Source organism: Thermobia domestica, chromosome 1 (genome assembly GCF_964235325.1).
Source record: "Thermobia domestica chromosome 1, izTheDome1.hap1.1, whole genome shotgun sequence".
Classification (NCBI taxonomy): Eukaryota; Metazoa; Arthropoda; class Insecta; order Zygentoma; family Lepismatidae; genus Thermobia; species Thermobia domestica.
Window position 1 is genome coordinate 341640161 of NC_137454.1, and position 21581 is coordinate 341661741.

The 21581-nt window shown below is 33.6% G+C and overlaps 1 protein-coding gene across 4 annotated transcripts in view; it reads right to left on the bottom strand.

The window, feature by feature from the left end:
• Positions 1–21581, bottom strand: part of lap (phosphatidylinositol-binding clathrin assembly protein lap) — a 209058-nt gene that overhangs the window by 87022 nt on the left and 100455 nt on the right. For 3 of the 4 annotated variants that reach the window (XM_081729828.1, XM_081729812.1, XM_081729834.1), the window contains exons 4-9: positions 21061–21072; positions 12506–12608; positions 10376–10584; positions 8665–8771; positions 6329–6370; positions 2596–2690 (exon numbers count right to left, since the gene is read on the bottom strand). In XM_081729828.1, coding sequence (XP_081585954.1) covers positions 2596–2690; positions 6329–6370; positions 8665–8771; positions 10376–10584; positions 12506–12608; positions 21061–21072 — 568 coding nt within the window. The remainder of the gene's footprint in view (positions 1–2595; positions 2691–6328; positions 6371–8664; positions 8772–10375; positions 10585–12505; positions 12609–21060; positions 21073–21581) is intronic. The other variant, XM_081729821.1, reaches the window with a different exon arrangement.

Genomic DNA, 21581 nt, shown 5'->3' on the forward strand with positions numbered 1-21581 from the left:
AAGTTACTTCAAGAAATTAGAGTGGTTTCGAAAGCAAGATGTAGTATTTTACGAAGGCGCCTTTTTGAGTACGAAAGAACGATGAACGAAATGTATAGAAAGGAAATGTGGATGTATTGAATAATTCTGATCTATAGCCAAAAGTTGCAAGTTCGTACGTATCAAGTATCATTATTGTAAGTTATCATTAAAAAAAAAAAAAGTTAAGAATTGTGCACTACTTACGACCGAACCTTAAATATTTTATATACACAGTACAGTAGACTCACAAGTTTAACCGACCTATGTGGCGGAAGGGCAGGCTACATACCAAAAAAGCCTGAGTTCTGTGAATACTCATTTCCTACCCCACCCCACCCCATAACATTGAAAACAGTTCCTTCTATCAAAACCTGCTCTTATTCAAATATTCTGACCTCCTAGCAAGTACTTTAAAAGTATTTGTTATGTACTATACTGTATATTTTAAAACTTACAGAAAAGTAAAATAAAAATGTTTTACATATTTTAAGATAAATTTCATAATGTTAAACTTAATTGAAGGAAACATAAAAAGAGAAGTTTGGTGAACTGTACAAACATACAATTTTAAAATTAACACAACATTTTCGTAGAACAAGGCCTAATTCTTAAAACAAAATAAACTTATTTTACTATTCATTGATACGTACATAAATGTGAAAAGATAACCCTAAGATACATAGAGAGAGAGTAACTACACTTTTTAGTGTTTCAGAAAGTCCTTAATATATAACTGCTTCTCCCTGGAAAAGTCGCGTTTTCGTGAAGACATTAAGAGTAGATCGTACAAAAAATACTCATTTTATTACAGGTCGGATAATCACGAGTCTACAGTACTAGTAAAGTGTTATAACAAATGATCTTCTAGACTACAAACCTGAGCAAATTTCGTGACGGTGAAAATGGTATAGGTGGAAACTTACTGAAAAACTTACCGTAACTAGTGAAGTTGTCGCGTGGTTATATTTTTTGGCGCTAGCGCGATAGGAGAGAAAACGATTGCCAATGAAGACAAAGGTTTTTTGGTGTATTTTTAGGTCTCCTTGTCTGTTATCACTGTGCATAGTAATTTTATAAAGAAGTTTGGTGAAGATGCACCCAGTGGGGACACTATCCGTACGATATATTCTGAATTTAGAGCATAAGTGAAATTCAACCGGCTCTCTTCCAATAAGCGAGGCAACTGTGGAGCGCATGACGTAGTTTCGTACGAAGTCAACAGAAATCCATTACCTCAGCCAGGAGAAAATTAGAACTAGCAGAAAACCACAATCAACTAGGTGGAAGTTTCTACGGTTTACGTTTGTAGTTCTATCCTTACGGTTTGTTATTGTTGTACGCCATGAAATCGGACGACACAGCCAAAAGCGAGAAGATGCAAATCGAAATGAAAACCGATGGTTTCACGAAATTATTGATGATTAGTGTCAGGCATGGTGCACAAACAATGTCAGGAGGGGTCTGGAAAATCTAGAAGTTCCGTGCAGCATGTACGCGATCAGCCATGAAAAGAAGTATGGTCCTTCTTCGACACAATCACGGGGACTTCGAACCTCTAAATGTTATGGACACGCCTTCTTCCACAACTGAAACATGATATCCCCAGCTTCATTTATCAACATAATAGAGCACCACCCCATTTCCATTCAGTCAGACGTAAACTGAATTGCCGATTACCAAATAATGAATTGGCAGTGCTAGTAAAGAAGACAGTGAACGTTTGCGTTGGCCTTCATGGTTTCCTAAGCTCGCCTATTGACTATTATTCTTTGGTGTTTCGTCAAACACTTGTATTAGCTACCTTTACCAACTATCAACTGGATCTTCGTATTCGTATTAGAGGCCACAGCATTAGTGGATCATTCAAGGTTACAACGTGCATGAAGATATGAACTACAGGCTAGATGTTTGTCACGTGACAAGGTGAGCTCCTATGTGATGTGAACCAAATGTAAAACCAGAACTTTTAATTTCCGTTTCCATTGATACTACTTTCACGCGTCCTGAGTGTTGTTAAGCGATGTATGTTCAGGTTTGTAATCTGAAAGATTGTTTGTAGTAACTGTAACATATATAAACACTTACAAAGTACATAAATAAAGCGTTTATATTTAATAAACAGTGTTGTTAAAAACTATTAGAATAATTTCTTTGCTGTTATTTGAACATTTGTTTTCAATATTCGAATACTAGAATAATGAATTATTCGAACTTGCACAGTACTTGTAAATACTCTAGTTCAAAGTCTTTTCGTTCATTTAAAGAAAAAAAAAAAAAATCAGAAGTTAGATTCTCTATCTTCATAATAGTAAGGAAATTTTTAAAGATCAGTAAAGGAAGACTATTTGGAACAATTTATTCAACAATTTTCATATTCAACAAAATAATACTTACAAATCTGTACGTGTTATCTTCCATTATAAATTCTTTTTATTCATAAATATTTAAGTACTTCATACTTAAACAGTAATGAGGAAGTCTTGAACTAAAACTACACTATCCAGTTACCAAATTATGTAATAGCATACAACCCGAAGGTTTTTTTTTCTTCGCACTGTTATATACCATACTAACCTTGCAGACTGTGTAGGTGTATTTGCCGCTGATCCTTTCTTGCCTTCAAGCACGGCTAAATGCTGCTCTAAAGCATCAAGAAGACTGCTGGGAGCCTGAAAAGCAAATTACAAGTTAGAATCTTAACGTTTACAGATCAATGACTTAACTCTTACTACACATTGAAACAAGTGCATAAATGAAACTACTCTGATAGTGTGAAACAAAAAATTTCTTAACGAGTCCAAATACCTACTACCAAAGTTTTCAAACTAAAGTATAAGCTAAGGTGCAATATGACAATATCTCTATTTCTTATGTTATTTGATGCTCAGCAATTCACCACATAAATGTAACTTTCACTGATTTAGATTTTTCTTTTGATATGACAAAATATATCACTAGGAAATTACAGGGAGAAAAAATATTCTTTGATTTTTCTATAGTACTAAACGCTCTAGCGTTGCAGTCCAAGGAAGGCTATGATCGGTCAGACTATGGTTTTAGTTGAGTGACACGTAGTCAACAGATTTCATTCCATTGCCGTTCAAGAGTGACGGTGGCTCTGTGGTAGAGCACCTATTTCTGGTGCGAGTGGGTCCATAGTTCGATCATAGACTACGAGAGTTCATGTACACTCATGTAGTCGCATATCTATAACTGTCTTCTTGTAAGAATATAATTTCATAATGATTTTGCAGGGTATTTTTAATACTGATACTACGTGTATAATCGGGAAATGTATATTTGTGGTAAATTTCATAAGAAAATTAGAATGAGTAAAACAAAATGTTGCTAAATGGAGATGAAGGTTTTATTTTCGTTTTATTGTTCTTGTTTACTGCTCTTTTGACATGAAATTTGCCACACACGTCTCTCTGCCGATTATACACATACTAACATTATAAGATATACCGGGCGAATTTGTTATCAAATTATATTCCTACAACAACATACTTATAGACATGCGACAATAATTTTGGGCATGAGTGTACATCGTAACACTTGAGTTCTCCTGTTTCCTCCACATTCTCATTCCGCCAATTCTTTCATATAATCCTTTACTTTCATTAACCATCTATCTTTCAGCCTGAAAGGCAGAAAACCGTCAGTGAACGAGTGAAGCTGCGTCCCGTGAAAACGCAATTTCAAGTTATAACCACCATCCATCCTTATTTAACCTACTCTATCAACTATGAACATTTCATAGCTAAATTCCTTGTATTAATGGAGCTATGAACTTTCTGAAAATGGCGTATCTTAAAATGAATAGCACGGGATAAAGTTATAAAACCTTTCGTATAATACGTACATTCCTTTTTCTCGGCTATATTTCGTTTTCACAAGTACTGCAAGCAAATAACCTGCAAACGAACTTCAGCAATAAGGTTTAAAAACTATTCTTTAGACACAGAATGTGCGTAAAAGTACACATAGAAACGTTTCTAATATTTAGTTCGTGAACTATTCTTCGTTTGGACTATTGCTTTCTTTGATTCCTAAGTTTTCTTTTGTTTTCAAAAGAAATAAGCTTTGACTGGATATAAACTTTTTAATCGAAATTGTCATATGACTTTTACGGAATCAAATGTGAAATGGGATAATTATATTGGTATGAGTACACGTAATATAGGATTTGAAAACATTAGGCATTAGAAGAAAGTATGTAAATAATAATAATAATAATAATAATAATAATAATAATAATAATAATAATAATAATAATAGTAGTAGTAGGAAGAAGAAAAAGAAGATTGATTCATCGGTTAACGTTTAATGAGGACGTCAGCAACAAGGCCATTTGCTTCTGTTACGGTAAGGCCAATAGCCAACACAAGCTGCACACTAAGAACTTCTAAATATGTAAATCAAATAAAGATCTACAAACTAAGAAAATAAACCAAAATGCAATACGAACTAAAGCAGGGCTTACAAAAATGCGAAATAAAATATAAAATATATAGCTAGAAAATAACTTTAAAAACATGGCAGTAAAAGAAACTCTTAACGGGAAAAATATAAGAAGAAATTTCCCCGAGCACGTTAACCATTCCAATTGGATGAATAAAGATGCAACTATGGTTACAAAAGACTGCTTTATCCTCCAAAGTCTATATAGCTCTGTATATAGACTTAAGTGTTCTCTAGTGTCTCAGTATTCTGGACATTCTACAAAATGTGCCGAATACTCAGTGGAACGATAGTCTTTGCAATATAGACGGTTACTATCACTGTGAGAAATGTAATTGTCGAAAACGCAAGCGTGCCAGGATCACTTCATCTCTGCGATTAATACGCGATGACATCTTCCAATTGCCTAAAAGAGGTTTAACTGAGTGGAGCTTATTTTCGCTGGCCTGTTATATTTCAATTACTAATTAGAGCACATCTGTGGAGGAAATAGCTACTAACTGTGAGATCAGAGCAAGAAAGAAAGTGCTCCAATGCAACTCCATCCAACGTGACGTTCTTGGCTGCTGTATCAGCATGCTAGTTTCCCCGGATATTATTATTATTATTATGAAGAAGAAGAAGAAGAAAGAAAGAAATTAAATTTCTAGTTTCACGTCCCAGGATTATGTTAGAAAAACCGAAATCAATGAAACTCAACCGTTAAAAAATAATTAGTGAAATAAGAATCTGGGAAGAAAAGAGGAATCCCGAGAAAATCCACGTCTCTTTCGCACGAGAGGTGAGCTAACTACCACTGAGCCCCTGTGCCTCAAAGAGGAAGAAGAACGAGTAAATTTACACCTATGTCAACACGTTTATAAGGTTGTTTACCAAGCCTGAAAGCATACGAAAGCAACAGCAGCAGTGGTAATTATTACGTAAATATCTGAACACTCGACTTTCGAAACTGTTCATTTCAGTCTATTTTGAGGTATCCTTTAATACAATATTGGAAGTACAATTATTTTACGTAAATTGCAATTCCCGCTTATTTCTTACAGTGGATTTCAGTGCAAAAGGTTAAAGTTATACAGAAATTCGAACAGGCAACAGAAACTGAATGTTCCTGTAGCCTATATTTAATCTACAGAATACTATGTATCCTTCCACATGCTCGGTAAAGACATCAGGACGCTTACAAAATTATCAGCAGTAAGTTTTAACAATGAACTCTTGAAGTGAGCAGTGACAGAGTTCCCACTTATTTCGCGAGCGCGAATTCTCTGACTTCCAAGGTTGTTAGGTCATGATTTACAAATTTTCAGTCTACATAATGTAATGTAAGAAAAGAAACTATTTTTTTTCCGACCCGGAGCTTCATTTACCACGCATATAGATGTATATAGTGTATTTGTAGGTAGAGAATTTTTGCAAACAAACTAATTTATTTTATAAAATATCCTGTATCAAACAGCCAAGTAAGGCAAAAGGGCAGTAGGTTCTGATAAAAATCCGTACTTAAAATTCCCTGACTTTACCAGTTAAGTTTTTCTTGAAATCTCCCGACTTCTTCTAGACTTTTTACGAGTAGGCTGAGTTTCTCGACTTTTCGAGGTTTTCCAGGTCTATAGGAACCCTAAGTAATGTAGGTTTTCCCAAACCCATCTTGGATTTATTGTCTGAACCATCATAACGCATTATCACTACGTTGCGTTATCATACTATTCTACTGTATGTGTCGTGGAATAAACTGAATTTGAGTTGCAATTTGTACTACATATACGACCAAGCATATACGTATAAAGCATCAAAACTACTGAATAGATTTAAGTAATAAATTCATACATCAAATCACTCTTACCTTTGTAAGATCCGGTATATCTCCCTTGTCGATCCCAACATTCTACACAAACAGAGGAACAATAATTAGTTATGTGATCAACTATACACTTGAAGTCACAACAATAATTCAGTAATAGCTGCGTTAGTGTTAGTCAATGGCAAACTAAATCAGTAGGAATAAAGAATTAATAAACATCTATTATAGAACTTATCAAATTGAATTAAAACATAACGATAAGCAACAACAGTAAATTTCGTCTGTTTAGTTGTATGTGCTTGAATAATGTATTTAAAAAAATAAAAATAAAAAATCGTTTCAAATTCAAGTAAACGTGATCCTTCCCAATCAAGATTTAAGTAGTGGTTTTAGTTTAGTTTACTAAATAATCAGTATTACCCATCTTCCAGAGAGGAATCTACAAAACGAATTGCTGTAATAAATATTATACTAGATTAATTCGATTGATTCAAATGAAATGTTTGAGTATATTACATATATATATATATATATATATATATATATATATATATATATATATATATATATATATATATATATATATATATATATATATATATATAAAGTAATCTCTCTTCGCATTTAAATTTTTAATGTGGAGTTCTTCAAAAGTCTCACTCCTAAAAAACAATCTGGTTGAATCAAGTCTTGAAGAACGCGGTCGATGAGGCCTCAATCGTGAACCTTTTTTTTACTGTCAGAAACCGATGTCCGTAATGTCTATTATATATGAAGAGTGAGTAACTATCGTATCCTCCCATTAGTGATTGGCCTCAATGTGGCTATATGGTTAAAAAATGCGCAAGAAATCCAGGTTCGATTTTAGTAAGAGGTCATGTGGTTTAAATCTGGATATTAAACTTATTCCACGTCCCATTTAGTCTCGATGTTGAGAAGTGGTGTTAAATTCAAAATGAACCAACCAATTCAACTAAGAAGATGTCAAGTAGCCTGCAAGATGCAGAGTTATTATGCAGCAACTGGAGACTATGTCTTCTGACCAAAGAAGGTTTGTTTCTGAAGATTCTACAGTCTTTCTCAAAACTATGAATACTACATCTCCCCAAGCACTGGCTGGGTTTACTAATTCAAAATCACTTAAGCCTACGATGTAAAAGAAACCATCACCCATGTACCAAGACATGCATTTGCACAACGCTCTGGAAACTCTGCAACATTCCAGCGCGGAAAAAACAAACTAAATATCCGAGTTAATGATGGGTGCAGGAAATTTTGACGTCTGCTCCTGGTAAGGGTACACGTTTAACTATTTCACCATTTTCAATTCCGTTAAGGCCACAGAAAAGATAAGAATGTTGGGCACTAACATGTATTACTATCGTTTTAAAAAACACTTGACTAAAGATCTGATACAATTGAACCCTTAAAAAAAAAAGTTCCCGGTGCGAGGCCAAGGCGGGGCAGTTTCATGGTTGGGGGCTCGGGGGACTGCTGCAATATACCACTGATTCTATAAGGGGCGATCAACTGAAACCAGTTCGTTCCATATCTTATTGGTATAGTGTAGGAAGATATTGTTTGTTTAATAGTGTGTAATGACTAATGTCACTGTGTGTTGAGTGTAGGAATGTTGTTGATACGTGTTTCCGTTTTGCAGGTATAATGAGTGAAAGATGGCGTTCAAGATCCCCAATCCGTCCAAACAGGACAAGCGTGCCGTCATCCAGTTTCTGAGTGCCGAAGGTTGTCAACCAGCTGAAGTGTTCCGGTGTATGAAAGACGTGTATGGTGATGCATGCGTCTCCAAAACAACAGTGGTGGACTGGGCCAGAATGTTTCGGAAGGGGCGTGAACATTCCACTGATTATCCCCGTCCTGGTCAAGCCCATGTTGCCACAGAAGACACGCGTGGAAAGCTGAATGCGGCTATAGCTACGGATAGACGCATTAGTATTCAATCCATAGCGAAGGGTTAAATATGAGTTATGGTACTGCTCAGAAACTTGTGAAAGATCTGGGGTATCAAAGTGTGCGCGCAGTGGATCCCTAGGGTGTTGACAGAAGACCAAAAGTTGGAGCGTACGGGTTGGACGGCATTTGGAAGTTAAGTGACACAGTGGGACAAGTGTATGAACGCTCATGGTGACTTCTTCTGGACAATATTTTTCCTGCATGCTAACCATAGACGCCTCTAGATAGTGTACAAGTTTCCGCTTGAAATAAAATTTATTTTATAAATTATGACCACTGAACGGGTTTCAGTTAATCGCCTCTTATACATTCCATTCTGTTAGAAAAGTGTCGACTTGATTTTGGACATTTGGCCTCATTCCCAAGAAAAAAATATTTTACAGGCAAAAGAGAAGTAACTTTACCTCTGCTACTTTCAAAAATTCTGCAACTCTGTCCATTCGGATCAGGAACTTTTTATATAAATCCAAGGCTTCCCTACATTGTTTCTTGTTCATGTCAAAATATTTTTCTGTAAAGAAAAAAGAAATCCATGATTGCAGCATTAAGTCTTTCAAGATTATGCACTTAACCCTAAATGGATAACGTACATATTAAAGAATTTAATAGAGCATATTTAGAATATGATACAACACTTTTTCTATGGAACAGTAAAAAGGTATTTTCCCAATTATTTTAAAGCTACTTGGAAGATTCCATACCGGCAATTTGGCCCAGAATGATCGACTAATGCATTGGCCATTCAACGCTGCAAGAGAACTATGAAACTTGTGCCAATAGCTCCGTCTAATAGCAAAAATCTTTGTAGTTTTTGGTACCTTAGAACTTTGAGGACGGTTTGCGATATTTACTCGTTCTGCTTCCTCTCCTCCGCATGAAAAAAAAAAAAAAAAAATGAAAAACAACCCAGCTCAAACAACTGTGCGAAAAGCAGTTAGTAATTCCTCTTACTTCTCAAAATATCCAATAGTCGGAGCTAACTTTTAAAACTTTTTTTTTCCTTTCCTAAAAAGAAAACAATAAAAATGGAACTGACCCATTATTGCAGCAATGTCTTCAATTAGATACCACAAAACGTAACACTTTCTTATCAGCTAGTCACTATTTAGTAACAATAATGCAATATAATATAATGCAAGTATGATCATGCATAAAGAATGCTATTTCAGTCGAAACTGATCGTTCCTCTGGCTAAAAAAAATATTGCACAATAACTAATTTAGAACCAAATTTCTTTCGATAATCGGAACACATTATAACCAATAACAAGAACAAATCGACACACCACAGCATCAAAAGCTGGGAATCTAATCAATTTACGGAATTATATTAATCTTACTTGAGAGAGCAGTTCTAGAGTGCAAAATATATAAGTATGGTATGGGAAACAAGAAGTATTCAAATTATTGTTTGGATTTTATTTTTTAATTACTGGATAGAATAAGGCTGCCTACCTTGTCAGTCACTTCGCTTATCTAAAACCTTAAATAGCAATAAGTAGTTATGAGATTCACAAATACCTTACAATGAACTTTGGATCAATGAAAAGCAAGTAAACTTATTGAACCATTGTGGGAAAATCTTATTTGAATATATATATAAATTCAAAATGTCTTATTTACTACATTGAGTATTCATTATAGAATTTAAATACAACTAACTTTCTTGTACTATGAAATCTAAAATATTGGAATAAATATCTGACGGTTGAGCTTGCTGCCAACATCAAAATACTTATCTTCATAAGTATGAACAAAGATACGCTTACTTCAGTTTTCTTAAACAAGACTTTAGAATGCATAAACAGTTATAAATTTAAATATACATTTGTGTTACTGATTTAACAATAACAATGACGTGAAGGCAATTAGTAGTACTAACTAGTGTAAGCTTTGGAAGTACTATGACAACGGATATTATATATATGTCACATTTGACCTTTTTAAGACTTCAAATTTCGTCACATGGTAAAGAAATATTTGGTTGCATAATTTTATGTATATTTTCTTTTATTATATTGATCGACATTTTGTAACTACTTTAAGCAAATTTTTCTCTGCATGCTGCTTCTTACCAAAGCAGTTCAATGTGAATAAATGTTCCTTGGTCACTTACCTAACAAATTAATTATTCCATCATTGTAGCATGCGAACAGTCTTATTAGATCCCTAAACAGCAACATAAATGCCATATTAATAACACCGTTTATTAGGTCATTTGCTGTACAGTCAAATTCCAACAAAGCATCTAACTGGCTTTGTAATACTGGAAGAGTTTTCAATAATTTGTCAGCGCTCATTGTCCTCAAAGTGCCGTCTTCCTTCCTGGAATTTACAAGAAACATATCATAAAGTTAATTACCATCCAGGTTCAATATGATTTCATAAACTTCTTTTGGAATGAAATAACGTTCAAACTTAGTTATTAATGAATACAACAGAATTCAATATAATGATAGTATTCAATAATTGGCATTTAAATATTTTAAACTGAGAACAGAATTCTAAAAGCAACTAATAATATTCCAAAAATATCATTATATTAAAGATGTACATACAAAATCGAATGAAATATACGTATCTTTCAATGAAAGACTGTTTTTTCATGCGCACACAGTCACAAAAACGTGGTAATAATAATAATAATAATAATATTTCGAAGGCAACAGACTAATTTATGTCAAGTTTACGGTAACCTGCATTTGGGGGGGAGGGGGGTCAATGAAATACTTTTTTCCTCCAAAAAGTAAAGGATAAGTGTATCTTTAGCTAACTACTGTACTTGTTCATCGATGAATTACTGTACATTTCAGCGTTAGAGATCCCTAAAAAGCATTTCTCAGTTTTAATTTCAAAAAACCTTTCCAATAACATGAAGCACGACGGAAAGATACAAGTAACCCAAATGAAGAACTAATTAACTATCGCCATCGAACCCGGAGGTTCAATGGATACTTTCTACTTTCTATTGTTATTTCTGCGAGATTTATCTTCAATATAGTCCTCTTACGCATATTATATTATATTATATTATATATATATATATATATATATATATATATATATATATATATATATATATATATATAAATTTTAAAAAACAGAAATTTTATGTGATCTCAGGGATTTATACACTAAAATGAATGGTAATGTTCGTCGTACACTAGCATTTATACAGCTACTATTGAAAATAAATAAATAATCGATCCAACTAGTTCTATTGATTTCAGTTTCTTTCCTTAACTACTCGTATTACCGACTTAATTCTGTCCCCTTTTTGATTATATAAAAACAAATGCTTTTTAAAAAATATATTTAAAGACATTTTTAAAGCTAATTTTCACACCAGGTAAGTGTGACATTTTATTGTTTGCGTCTAAAAGTTTCCAAAACGTTTTTGGTCAATTAATTCTATAGCGCTTCCCCTCAAGATTAACTCAGCTCACTCACACGATGATCGACTTATGAAAACATTATGACCTTCAGGTGCAACGGTTCTAAATCTCTTGAATTTGTTATTTACGTAGAATTTTCTCCTCGGACCTATATTGAAGAAATTAACTTCGACATGATGATTCTTCTGTAGATGTAGGCACGAACAAAATGTGAAGCTCCCTCATAGCTATATGGTTAGCGTACACACTTTTGGCGCGGGAGACCCAAGTTTGATTCCCGGTGGGAGCTCATGTGGTTCCGATCCTGTAAGTCCACATCTCATAAGCCTAGCCGATGAAGGGGAGGCTAAACCTCAACTTAATGAACCAACAAATAAAAAGGTGAATCTTACTTAGGTACTCTTATCTTGATGCAAGTTATGAATATGACATTGAACATCTAGGTAAAAATTAAATTTTATACGAGTAATTAAAAAAAAAAGACAGCATGTAACAATTATAATACAATGAAATTCAAAATAGTTGATATTTAACTTTGTTATATGTAACTACTTTCGCATACAACTTGCTTATTTTATATAATATATATTTTTTTCCATCAAATCTATCTTTATGTGGATTTACACTTAACCAGGTGACAAAAGCCACACAATTAAATGACCGAAACTGTTGAGAAAACCTCTTCTATATACACAATCAATAAAGTAAGTGTTCTTTGAAAATTAGCTTGAAAAATTATTCTAAGTTACAGAAGGGAAGAATATGCACAATTCTTAAATCTACAGTATCACTATACGCTATGTTTCTTTCATTTTCTAACAATAACGTTAGTGAATAATATTAAAACTTACCCCCTCTTTACTTTGCAGAAGTCGAATGCAACTGTTCTGTATGACAAAGCTTTTTCGTTCAAATATTTGGCATACCTTCGTATAAATGGAGACATGTCGTAACCTGAAAATAGTATAATATTTCTTTAAATCAATTCTACGTTCTATCACCTAAAAGAAAAGTAATCTGGACATTTTGTGAATCGAGAAGAAAACAGCACAAGAATACTGGATAGTTCGGGGTGCAATGGTCTATGACGCATTATATTCCATGTATCAATTATTTTGTAATAAATTTCTTAAAAAAGTAAATCATAACTGCATCGCTCAAATCATATTAGTGTATAAAGAAGATACCCATTTAAGTTACAATGTTATTCAATTTTGAGAGAAAAGAATGATAGTAACTATCATAATTCCACAAAATACTGATGAATAAAGTAGGCTCACAATACGGAAGAGTTTTAAACAATTATAAAAGGTACTGCTTTTTACAGCCATCTCGTAATGTTTGCAACAAAGGAAAATACATATTTTATATAAAATACACTTATGTCGGTAACAGCACAATCAGATGTTTTTCGGCTACAAAATACATTAGTAGAAAGACGTCTTTCGGTTATGTCCTTTCAGGAGAAATTTCGGATCGCTGAAGAACTATTTTTTTTCTAATGTGTGTTGATGTTGATAAACATAAATAATAATAATAATAATAATAATAATAATAATAATAATAATTTTACTTTACGAACCCTAAAGTATGTTATTCGTTGTGTATTATACATAGGATGAATAACCAAAACTAAATTTTAACTCCAAAATGCCAAATTCGCCATTTTGTGCAATGCAGAATTGTGTGGAGAGAAAAATAAGAAAAAAGTACGACTAATGAATCTGATTACTTTTGCCACAAGGTTTCCAGTGCTTCACAGAGTCCGATGTGACGAACTTCTTTTGTATTCATATTTTCAATTTATACATATATGAATCAATTTATGTTATACTGATTTTTATTTGCTTATTTAACCTTTTCAGATACTATTTGCAATATCAACCTAGACTAAACCACTGATAATCCTATTTCTGATAGAAAAATATACCTGGCAATCAGTCACGCCCCTAACAGTTCACAGTCGTTCTGATAGGTGTTAGCAGTACTGCCGGCCTGCCTGACAGACACAACTATTATGACTATTTAATTGCAACTTAAAAAAATGCAGAGTTTCAATTTAATTACTTCAAAATACAACACGGGCTGTAACCATATTTAGATTTGAGCATTAAAAAGTTAAATGTAAACCATTAAAATTTTTAATAATCTATAACGTGTGATAGTAGAATCTGAAGAGAAAATTAATAAGATGTTAGAAAACGTGAGGAAAGACTGTGAATACGGAATGAAAAATGTGAGAAAGACACTAGCCATGGTGACTGAAACGAAGCGGTCAGTGTCAAATATAGAAGTAGGAGGGGAGAAAATAGAACAATTGACTAGTTTTCGATATCTGTATAGTATTATTAGTGATGGTATGAAGTGTGAATGTGAAATGAAAGCACGGACAGGAATGGCGAAAGAAGACTTTAGGAGGAAGAAAATACTAATTTGTGGAACCTTCAAGAAATAGTTGAGAAAGACTTATAAAATGCTTCGTGTGGAGTATTGTGCGTGTGGGTCAGAAACATGGACATTATACAAAAATAATGAAAAATTACTGGAAGCTTTCGAAATGTGGGTGTGGAGAGTGGAAAGAATCAGCTAGATTGAGAAAAACTAATGACAATGTTATAAATGGTGGTGGTGGGGGGGGGGACAATTTTAGTCTTCTAGATATTAAGAGGAAAATAAACTGGTTGGGACATTGGGCAAGAAGAAATTGAATCTTGAGGGGCGTGCTCGAGGGTATGGTGGCAGGAAAGAGAGGGAGGGCGAAGGACAGTACAATTAGTGGATGATATCAAAACAGAGAAATCGTAACGTGAAGACGAAGAGGTTAGTGGAAGACTGTGGAGCATGGAAGCTTCTCAGTTGCAGCGAATGAGCTGCCAATAATGGCAGAAAGCTTATGATGATAATGATAGCATGTGAACCAAAAACTTGGAGACAACAACTAGAGAACACAGGGAAAGAAAGCGGAAAAGTCAGCAAGGATCTACATATGAAGGTACTATTCTGGTATTCGCCTGGTGAACTAATAAAAAAATACTCTAAAAAAAATCTGTTAGGATTAACGGCCTTGAGAGTTACAATCCACAACTTCGACTGCAAACCACAGACGGTAAGTACATTAACTCAATCTTATGTTACAATCCCTCCGCCCCCTTCAGTTTGTTTTATCATTCTTATTCGATCACTCGGAAGATTTATTATTTATATCTATTTTTTCCCTTTATAATCTAATAATCTGCTTTCGTATATGCATACCGCTCATTTCACCTTTGGTCCTAATCTACAAGTAAAACATCTAGTCTGACCAAGAAAAAAAAAAAAAAAAAACGGTTTCGGCAATACATATATTGTAGCTTTCATCTGACTGATTAAGGCAATATTATTTGCAGAAGTTTTTTTGCTTTGCTCAGATTTTTGACTTTTACTTGAAAATTCCTCTGTTCTACAACTGATTAGTTCCAATTTGCAGTTCTTCCACCTACCCTAAAGGTTCTAACACACCCTTAATTTTATGCTCTGTGGAACACGAAATTTAACACACAAGAGTACAAAGTAGTAAAATTATCCACATATTTATACAACCACAGATCTATATCAAATGTGTTTTTCTATATTAACTTTCTCCAAGTAAAAAAAGAAGAATGAATCATATGATCACCACCTCAGAAGCTAGACGGTTAAATCTAATTAAGATACAATAGTCAAAAAAATTTACTGTTAATAATTTTAACATTTTACACACACCAATAATTACACAAAAAATGTGGTAGTTTATATACAGCCACTATCTGAAGCTATCTACAGCAACAATGTATAATCTGTAAGGTTAATTATAACGAGATAATAAAAGTAACATACTTAGATGTATTTAGTATAAAATAGTTATTAGTATTGAACTAATTGTAAGTAACTGGAAAAGGCTACATGATTTGACAAATATAGCTAGCTAATTTTAAGCATGCAAATGAAGGCGCATGGGAAAAAGAACAAATCACACATTCTGAGTTACACACTACAAATAATTTTCCTCATGCTGTTAGAACAAGGAGTATCTACAGACTTCCTACAAAACATAAGAATAACAAAGAATAATTTACAAAAAAATGTTAGAAAAAAACGCAAATTGTAGTATTAATTACAAAATTGCAGGAAGAAAAAAATAAAAATTCAACAACCTATAGCGTCCAGTATTCGGTGAATTATTACGAAATAGTCTTTAACATCTTTAGGATGATTCTCGCAAAGTATTTTGATCACCTATTCCATCATTGTAATTAACGTGTGGTCATTTTACTGTGATAAACAATAATATCTGAAAGACTACTTATTTTTAAAGTACTTATTAAGAAAACGCTATGATTTAAAATTATTAATGTTGCTTTGTTTTTCATTATCTACTACACGTTTTTATTTTCCATTCTTCCTGTCTTTCAGTATTGCAAATATTTTGATACGAATGCACTTTTTTTTTTTTTTTTTAAATTCTCCGTTAAACACATGTTTGAATTTATACTGATTTTCTTTACTGTACACATTCGCCAAAATTATGTGGATTAGAAATGTGAAGCCTGAAGATCATTTAACAATTTGTGTCCTGTTTTTCAAATTTAAGTTATCTAACTTACCTGCACAAAGACTGATCAGACTAATATGGTAAAAAGAGAAATTTCTGAGCAATGGAAAACAATTATTATAATGTCAATATTTGTATAGGAGGAAACTAAATGGACTACAGCAGTTGCTGCAGGATTTTCATTACTCAGAAGTTGCTACAAGATCTTTACAGATCATCTTGTACAGTCCGCAGCAAAAAAACCTGCAACATGAGCATGTAAGTTTTTGTGAAACGACGAAGTCTTTTGCTATAAAATAAGTGTGCAGGGGAGGAAGCCGAGGTTTCTTCTGGCGAGATTCGTGCAACTTAGACGCTATGTTGATTCCTTGCGCTGTTAGTAGTAGTTTCACAATAAACTTACATGCTCATGTTGCAGGTTTTTTGCTGCGGATTGTACCACGGTTATTCCTTTATGTCCACGTAACTCGATAATACCAATACGGCTTCAGGTCCAATACGTGAACACTAGTCCAGATAATTTATATAAGACAAATGCTAAAGAAATGGCAGTATACAGTTTACCGATTCATAGACTCTGGGAAAGCATATGGTTCATTTAAAGATGAAAGACTTTACACCATTTTCGAGGAATTTGAAATTTCCCTCAAAATCGTAAGGTTAGTAAAGTAGGGACTAGCAGAGATGTGCAAATAGTAAGAAGTTCGGGATTCATACGGTCTCACGCTTTATCATTGTTCATTTTATTTTGCTTCCGAATAGGTGATTAGAAAAATAAAAAACAGCAACGACACAGGCCTAAATCTGAATTGACTTAACCAACTTCCTGTGTATATGGAAAACAGCCTTGATAACAAGGAAATGACTGAGCTCAGTGCAAGAAGTGTACTAATATTTTCTACCAGTGCATCAAACAACGTTTCTCAAACTGTAGTTTGCAGTCTATATTCCTTGACATCTGCCCTCGTAGTTCTCATAGATTGAACATTAGTTTGAAAAAGACTGAATAAATAAAATTAAAGTGAATTTCATATCACACATACAAGTCATAGTTTGGAAATTAAATTATATATTGCTTCTTTCCCTTTCTCTCCCCCAGAACGGATATTTTATGAAATTTATTACCGTATCTACTCTATAAAATATTCTTTGTAGTCTTCAATTATTGGAAAAAAAATATGTATATTCTTTTATTAAAGGAATTTTAGTTTACTACTTACTATAAAAACGTAAATGTACTGCTATAAACATATGCTTTAAAAAAAAAAAAAAAGTAAATCTGATTTCGAAGTGGACAAGAATATTGACGTCCACTGAGCATTCTGACTTAATAAAAGTGGTCCTCACTTGAAGAAAGTCTCAAGTAAAGAAACTGACCTTGAACTTATCATAGAACTTATAATAGTAACACGTTTGTAGAAATGTTCCTCAAACGAACACGAGTTACTGCTTGTTTTGTTACCTCACTAGATTGTAAACGAGCACTTGATGAGCTCTGAAATTTCCATGTTTAGTAAAAGTTCATTAAAGATTTAATTTAATGTTTTCTAAGTAGAGACAATGGACAATCGTTCACTTATCACTATGAATTAAATAGTTATTCTCTTTAATCTAGAAACAAAAAGGCAGATCAGACAGCAGAAACATTTATCTCTGCCTCCATTCAAGAAGTTTCCCTAGGTCTGTTCGAACGACAAAATTCTTCGCACCATCTTGTACGGTTAAATGGGATTAATTCTGAATTATCTTGTACCAAAAGAACAATGGCCAAATGGGCCGTCCCTACTAAAAAATTTCTGAATAAGCAATTGCTTTCTGTAATGCAGTAACAGACTTATCACAGTCGCTTTGTTCTCCACTAGGACAAGGCAACGGAATTATGGTCAATTTTGTGCAGTGTTAAGGACATCGGGGTGTTTACTTTACCACCGTACTCACCAGATACTGGCTTCAGCAGCTTCCGACTATTTTCAAAACTGTAAAACTATTGCGAAGAAGATCCGATGTGTCCACAAGTGCCCTTACTGTTTTCCACTGTCTAAAACATATCCTTCCTACCCTCTATCTCAGTTCTCTTCAATAACGGGGCAGAAATAGACGGAAATTATCCTTATTAATGGCAGAAAGTCTTCATTCGAAAAATAAAAACTACATAGGACACGGAACAAGGACATAGTAATTTTTGTGAGATACCTCGTATAAAAATTATAAAAGTAGTGAAACATTCACCGATAAGATCTGTCTACTACTGCTAAAGAGAAGTTTAATGAAACCCGAAAGAAATGACTAAATGAATACTCGGTGTTGACAGGGACAAACTATTAAACAAATGTTGTACGGTCCGCAGCAAAAAACCTGCAACATGAGCATGTAAGTTTGTGAAACGTCGAAGTCTTTTGCTCCAAAATAGGTGTGCAGGGGAGGATGCCGAGGTTTCTCCTAGCGTGATTCGTGCCACTTAGACGTTATGTTGATTCCCTGCGCTATTAGGTGTAGTTTCACAATAAACTTACATGCTTTTTTTTTTTTTTTCTGCGGACTGTACAGATGTCGAGTAATATTTCAGACTATGCTTTTAACACTATTTGAAACTTCATGATGTTATGCTTTCTCATACAGGTGTTTCCTTTCTCCTTTTTTCTCTAACGTTAGACAATGAACAGGATTTAAGTTACGTACCTAACGCAAATCTCAATTAATTAAAAGAAGAACCGCGCTTACTACTCAAAACATCAACCTCACTTATATTAGTTTCGGTGCACTTCAAGCTCCATCTATGTATGCCAACACGAGAATGTAAGCAAAGTAAAGTAAAAGGGTAAATGCACAATTACCTAGGTCCTGAAGTTTAAAAATCGCTAGAACTAAATCAAAGATCATCAAAAGGCAACACTGGATCAGTCTATCTACCTGGTAATTGCCATAATTCAAATATTTTGAGTTGCCGAAAACTCTGCATGCCTTCTACGTATTTATGCTCTAATGCCAATTGTTCTAACTTTAATGCGCATTTTTTGTTCTTACGAAAACTTCTTCTTACTTTTCATTTATTTAAATATTGTTTGATTAATACCAGAATTTTCATCTTCAATTATTCCGTAAATAATCATTTTTAAAATAGACAACCATGCGGCTGGAAATACATTTTAAATGTCCTACCATGCTCCTTATTCTTAGTCGCTACATATCTCTTCACGGTTCCTATACAAATAGTTACATGAATGCGACATTATATATATAGTACCATTTGTCCATAAATACCTATCGTAACCGATGAAATATTTCTTTGCATTCCTCCCAGTTTAATATATATTTAAAAAAAAAAAAAAAAAATGTCCTGTTTTAATTTTGTTCTTAAAATTCCATAATGTTCGTTTATCCTTTATCTTTTCTTACACTCCTGTTGGCACCCGTGGATATGGCTCGAAGTGTCCCGAAACTAGTGCGAGACTGAATTATACGGATTTCACTCGTTTCCTTGTAAGTTCTTCATCCCAATGAAAGTCAATTTGGACTTACACGCTTCTCGATTTGTTTACTTAACTATTATGATCAAATCGTTTACGGATATGAATTGACGTATGTTTGTAATAACTTGTAAACGCACCCCTTTATTTACTATGTCCAATATTTAATGAACTATTGAGAGCATTGTTTCGGTGTTCCCTAAGCAACTCTTTCTTCTACAAATTAGCACAAAATCAAGTATAGTCTTCATAAAAATCTTCTGCGTAAATTTTACACAGCAATAAAATCTGATCATATTATCAAGTTTTTGGACACCATTGATTACCATGTACATTAAGTAGTGCAAGATGAAATACTAAGCAGCAAGATTCGTGTAAGTTTCAGTTTCGTGTGGGTTGCCCAGATATGCTGAAGACGATGCCACCGAATACCGAAACAGTACAGATAATAGTAATAGTAAATAGTAGACGCAGTCAATAACAGTGCATGTTTACACATTATTAGAATATTTTGCTCAAATTTGCTGATAATCTAGTGATTTTATACTGGTAACACTTCACAATGAGACTGGTAAGAGAAAAATCGAAAGTTAAGTTCACTAAGGTCCATGAATTGAGAGATGTAATTCCATTATTTCCAAATCGGAATGAGCAAAAATAAATCTCGCCAAAAATTTTACAACCCCAATCCCTTGCTAACTCACTACCTAAGGATACTGAATTGCGAAACTTACATTTGTACAAAAGAAGAAAATTACGACGATCAATGTTACGTAATAAATTACTTGAAATACCAATTTGAATGTTTTCAGCCTGGCATGGATTTTAACAAATGAAGTATCTACATATTGTCGCATGAGAACCAGAGGAACGTAACTCCATTTTCGTAGGTTTACAGGCGAGAGGACAAACATATTTTCTTAGAAAGATGTGTTTTTAATAAGATGGTAATTGAGCTACATTACAACAGATGATCGACAAGCAGAACAGATGGCGTTACGTTCCATTTACACCAAGTGAGGCTTTCAAAATTATGTACAAACGTGAAGAAAACTAAAATCGCATTTTTGGAGTTACGTTCCTTTGGTTTTCATGTGACGATATGTTCTAGCTTAGTCTACATTATCAAATCAATTAAAAATTCACAACATAGAATAGCAAGCTTTACCTAATTATTGTACCTCAGCAATACAGCTTAACAGGAGCGCAATTAGGGACTGACACACTAATCCCAAATAAGTGAAAGAATTCGAACTAGGAATTTGTACATGCACTACCGTTGGGGTGAAAGCAAGTTAGCATTGAAATTCAGTGCTTCTTTTTATATTTACCCATGCTCTAGACAATCTTGTTCCTAGTGTGTACTTACCCACGCGGGCACCTACAGTATTGAAAAATGAGGAAAAACAAGTTTCAAAATCCAATTCTCATTAAACATTATATACACAATCAGAATATATTACATTAATAGAAACAGACACTCAATTCTTAATATATATTGCCACAATATGTACCAAAAAACCTTCGCCCAAACTAAATTTTACGAATTTTACTTCCACCAACAGAAAGAGCCCTCGTACCAGGAAAATTATGATTACTGTACTACATTAGAAACTTAACAGTACAGATCTTTTTATTCTACAACGTTAGTGATAAAATGGAAAAGTTAATTATACTATAAATGAATAATTTGCATTAGAACTACATACTGACTACTAAAACCACACTACACGAGAACAAAGATCTATTTACGTATGAACTTTGCTTCTATGAGGAAGATAGAATGAGAAGAAAGTTAAGAACGAGACACTTATAGACGTTCCACAGAAATAAATCAATCAAAATAAAAAGATCCCTTATTGTTTAGAATAAATACACACTAAAGTTACA